Source organism: Limulus polyphemus, unplaced genomic scaffold (genome assembly GCF_000517525.1).
Source record: "Limulus polyphemus unplaced genomic scaffold, Limulus_polyphemus-2.1.2 Scaffold9332, whole genome shotgun sequence".
Classification (NCBI taxonomy): domain Eukaryota; kingdom Metazoa; phylum Arthropoda; class Merostomata; order Xiphosura; family Limulidae; genus Limulus; species Limulus polyphemus.
The window spans coordinates 11,922-17,638 of NW_013674942.1; the positions used below are offsets into that span (position 1 = coordinate 11,922).

General features: G+C 34.0%; 1 protein-coding gene across 1 annotated transcript in view; it reads left to right on the top strand.

The window, feature by feature from the left end:
• LOC111083387 (sodium-dependent serotonin transporter-like) overlaps positions 1-5,717 on the top strand; it is a gene marked incomplete at its 3' end in the record, with an annotated part of 17,842 nt that overhangs the window by 10,875 nt on the left and 1,250 nt on the right. Inside the window, exon 5 of the mRNA XM_022379885.1 lies at positions 719-853. Coding sequence (XP_022235593.1) covers positions 719-853 — 135 coding nt within the window. The remainder of the gene's footprint in view (positions 1-718; positions 854-5,717) is intronic.

A 5,717-nucleotide genomic window follows, 5' to 3' on the forward strand; every position in this document is an offset into this window, starting at 1 on the left:
GTAACGTCGAAACATGTAGAGTCATCAACTTTTTGAAGGGCATAGATAGGCCTCAATAAAATGTTTTTAATTGTATACCAGTTTAACGTTGAATGCTATTTATGATTTGAACTTTATATACAAGTGCCAAAATACTATAATTAATGGGTGTGGCTGTAATATCTAGATGTCACCTGAACAGTCGTTGAAGGACTACTATTCATATCCTTACACAAAGCATTGTACTAAGCAATGTTTTCCCCAGGCAGTAACAGGTATTTTTGAGAACAACAAAAGAACAAAGATAACTTGAAATAAGGTCTACTTACAATAATGTAGAAACACATGACATATACGTCTACCACACACACATATAAAAGGCTTAACTGTGGGTCAAATTTTGCTTAAGTATTTTTTATTTTCTTCAAATGTGTATATATTTTATAATCGTGGTGCTGCATTATGTGTAGGCTTAAAAATGCATTTAAACAAACATGTATAGAGATTGTTCATATTTATCTGCGAATTATAACTGTATAGAAGAATTTACATCTGTAATTTGGTTTACTTTTCCACATAATTTATCTGACAGGAAAAAAGTTTTAATGTATTCTGGACCGTTGTAATTTATCATAATAAAGGATTTCATGTACTTCAAAAGTAACATTTAACTGTAATATGGTGCAAAGATAAAAACATTTCTCATGCAAGTTGGATTTGAATGAAATATAATTTTCAGGTGGCCTATATCACCACCTTTTACCCATGTCTCTGCCTGGTAGTAATGATGATCTCAACACTCACAAAAGATGGTGCTGGAAGCGGGATTTCCTATTTCTTCGCACCTAAGTGGGAAAAACTTCAAGAAAAACAGGTGACTTCATGAGGGATTTTTGTTTTGTTAAGTTTTATTTAGTAATTTAATATAAAATAATATATGGACAACAATAAACCATTTGGTTCTTCAAGGCTGTCTCTGCATTTCCATCTCTGAGAAAAAATAAAAACTTAAACCTATCCATTGTTGTTTTTTTTAGGAAATCATCAATTTATCTTTTAAAGTCACGTAAAGTGCCGGCCTTCACTGCTGCTGATGAAAAGTTCATTAAGTAAACCATCCTGTTAGAAAATTAGATATATTTTTAAATGGAGCATAACCCGCCTTTTCCAAATCTTAGACTTAGGTCTTCTCATTCTCTTTATCTTGAAAATATAATACACAGATATCTTATCGATTTTCCAAATTACCAGATGCCTATCTTTTCTCAAGATATTAACCAATCCCTAATATAATACACAGATATCTTATCGATTTTCCAAATTACCAGATGCCTATCTTTTCTCAAGATATTAACCAATCCCTTTAAGATAACCCTTTCATTCTTGTACTCAACCCAACAGCCGTTTTCTGAATCATTTTAAATAAGTCAATATCTTCTCATCGATAATGAGACCAAAACTGTCCACAGTACTCCAATTGAAACCTAACTAGTGATTTCTATAGGAATATAACTACCTATTTTGACTTTTAGTCAATATGTAAGCTATAAAATTCTATTAACTTTACTACTATCAACAGACCACTTCCTCGATGGATTGAGTGACTTATCCACAACTAAACCAATATTATTTTCATCAGTTATACAATTGAATGAGTTCCAATCTATATTAAACACGTAATCCCAATTATAATAATCTGAACGTATTATCTTGCACTTATTATATTTAAAGTGGTGTGGGGAACAGATCCCCATTGAAGAGCTCTGACCCCCATCTTAGATATAGTCTTTTAATATTTTCAAATTCTCTACACTGAGACTCCATCTGACATGAAAATATTAAATTTTATATCCCCCTATTCCCCAAAATAAAGAATCCTAGAAATGCCATTGCCATTAATATCATTAATGTATATAAGAAAAAGCAAAGACCCAACCACTGACACCTGAGGTACTCCATTAGTAACAATGGATTGGATTCCATTAATAATAACTTTCTCTTTATTCTGATCCAATCATTTTACAATCCAATTTACTAGTTATTTCCCAACCCCCCTCCAATGTGACTGTGTTTACCAATCTTCTTTCTGACACCTCATCAGAAGCTCACCGTCCACCCTTTCCACCATCAAGATAACAAGTGACATCCTTGTGGTTAATATGGCAAGATTTCCCTTTGTGTTGAGTTTTCTTGTCATATTATATGCCACTAAGTGATTCTGCAAAGTTTTTTAATTCAGACTGTAGAATATTTCTCACTAAAGAAACGAAACTTACTGGTCTGTAATTTTCAAGCAATTCTTATCATTTCTTTTAAAAATAGGAGTAGCTCTCTAGTACCTGCCCACTCTCTACTGACCCACCAAAAATAATAAAGAGAGTCTCGTACATCTAATTTTTGACCTTCTATAGAACTGATTGCCAATTAAAACCTTTTTACCCTTTAAACTTCTGACTGTAGTAACGCACGTAGATTCAACGTTTCTACCATGGGGGGAGGGGCTGAAATTGTTTTAAAACTTTTTTTTTGTGAATTTCATGTGTATACTATATTCTCTTGTGCCTTGAATCCAGACAGGCATCCACTGCCCCCCCCCCCCCCCTTAAGAAAACGTCTATCACTAGTCAATAAATTGTAATCCGGAATTTCAAAATAATTCCCACTTTTATTGTTCTTTAAATCCAACCAAGTTTCAGTACTTCCCATTATATCATAAGTCTTCATTTCAACTTTCCAGAGACTCCTAACATTAGAATGATAGCAAGTCGGCTTTTCTTTACATCTGGCATAATTTAAACATGTTTCTAACTTTTCATTGTCTAACTGTTTCATTAATTTGTATATTCAAAATTTTCCAAGCAAATGCAGTTAAAACGTTCCTTTATTTGATTTCTTTGTAGTTGCTCCCAACATTTGTCTACCTGGTCTGAATACATGTTTAGTATGTAATTCACTCTTACCTTGAAAACTATCCTACAAGTCTAACCAGTCTTGCTGTTAGCATATCTTTGGTACACATAAAATTGTAGTATTCCTTTTCTTGTAGTCACAGTTATGCTTTGAGTTTTTTAAATATTTTTCCTCAAGTTTGAAAAGCTGTTTTCCCGTACCTATACGTCTATGTTTTACCATGATTATTCTGGATAAGAACCGCAGTGGTTTGCCATTGTCTTCTGTAGGTTACAGTGTTTTACGATGATTATTCAAGATAAGAACTGCAGTGGTTTGCCAGTGTCTTCTGTACGTCTATGTTTTACCATGATTATTTTAGACACGAACTGCAGTGGTTTGCCACTGTCTTCTGTACGTCTATGTTTTACCATCAAACCACTGCAGTTCGTGTCTAGAATAATCATGGTAAAACATAGACGTACAGAAGACACTGGCAAACCACTGCAGTTCTAGGTTACAGTCCTCAGCTAACTAGAGCAAGATTAAACTGCTAAAAGGATCCAACATTCTGTTCCCTCAATGGATCCCTAACGTTCAAACTAGATATGGCACCCATATATATATATATATTGTTACGTCTCCGGTCGTTAATTGATTTTCTGTAACTTCTTTCCGACTAAACTTTAGCAACACAAGTCCTTTCTTAATAAAACTGGTTTATTCTTTCTGAATATAACTTTACCGATACACTTATTTTCAACAGTCGCTCTATAACTTCAACAATACTTTCTGACTGCAGTTCAATTACTCACTACCTACACACACCTTGTTCCGTCACGTTGTCACTCTCCTATATATATACCAGACTACCCTATATTTAGTAATCTCCCGACTATTCCCGAAGGTTCGAGAGAAGTGGCGTGACACTAGTCACGTGACCTCGCTGACGCAACAATATATATATATCCTTGGTAATCTTTCTCCTAAGCCTTGTATTCTGCTATGTAGCTCACTGCAATGCGTAAGAGAGCATTCCGTGAAAGGTGTTACTCGTATTTTTGATTTGCAATTTCCAACATCATTTATTTCCTATATTAACTATAAAATTCAGCAACTAAATTGTCAACATGCTGTACAGTACCGCGTTCATTAGCACGTGGTATTAATGGAAGAATCCGATTTCTCTACAAGTTTCAGACAAGTAAACCCACAAAAACGGCAGATTCACGCACGACTGTCAACAAGCCCGTAGTCAGGGGGGTTCGGGGGTGCGAACGAACCCCTCCACACACACTCTCGCCTATTGACAATTGTTTTTTCTTTCTTTGATGATGGCCTCTCATTATGTAATTACTTTTCTAACACTGTGCATACATGCAGAAATAGGATTTTCATATTTATCAGAGGTAATTTACTATAAATGTTTATTTGCAGTGATAATAAAGGAACCGTTACATATTTTGGATTTTTTTTCGTCCTTGGGCACGAAAGTTACACAAAAGAACCCCCCACTTCCAGACCTGGCTACGGGCTTGCTATCAAGAGTGTTTTTGTGAGGATGATAAATTTATAACAATTAGATGTGTTAGACAAATAAAAATCTTTAATAAACAAAAAGTTACACTGCAACGACCCACAAATTCTTGTAGGTGATAAACAGTTATTTAGCTGGTGTTTACCTTTATTGTGCCCTTTTCCGGTAGATCAACTAGTGAAGAACTGAACTCATAAAGGATTCAGAGTGGTAATTTGCTTTCTTCATCCAGTAGGTGGCACCACTTGTGATCTGTGTTCCTTGACAGCATTGATCAGCTGTCCGTTTCAGTCAATCCATAATCCAACAAGAAAGGATACTCCAGTTTTATATACCATACTAAAACTTTCAATCAGGAGATGTCAACTTCCAGAAAATAAAAGGAAGAGACAACTAGAACAGGATAATGTTAGCAACTGTGGATCACCACCATGACAGTGCAGAAACTAAATAATCAATAATAATTCTGTATTGCAGTAAATGATGGGAAACCATGATAAGGCTGCACATCACAAGCACTTGTCAAACAAGTTCTAGTCCTAGACGTTTCTCTCCACTACACATAACGTTATTAGTGTTTGTAAAGAAGGAATCTATGCACATAACATTTTTTACTACTAGTCAACTCATCACTTTCCTCCCCCATCTTTTTCCAAAGCAGTATTTACCATAACTCTATCAACTCCCAGTCTTCCTTGCTTTCTGGTCCAAGTTTTCCAGGAAATTTTGTTTCTGTTTTACTTAATAAGTCCATGTTTATTACTTTTAAAGAGGAATTGTTGTTTTAATTGTTACTCAGAGTTGATCATTATTTCTTGATTTATATGTACAGTTAGTTTTTATTGTACCTTAAACAGAAATTCTTGTTTTAATATTACTCAGATTATTTGTGTCTTGACAAAGAACCTTTATTTAACAGATAAAATATATAATAAAATAAAATCATTATAAAAACATAATGCTGATATAAAAACAAACTGATTTTCTATTTTGGTGTTATATTCTTAAAACAATTTTCTTTATTGTACATCTTTCAATGTTATTAAAATTCCAATTCTTCTGAAAAATTAACTACAAGCTGGCTAACATTTCTGGATCTTACTAAAGGCTATAATGCTTTATTAACTACAGTTTGGTTAACATTTCTGGATGTTACTAAAGGCTAGAATGCTTTTATTAACTACAGGTTGGCTAACATTTCTGGATCTTACTAAAGGCTAGAATGCTTTATTAACTACAGGTTGGCTAACATTTCTGGATCTTACTAAAGGCTAGAATGCTTTATTAACTACAGGTTGGCTAACATTTCTGG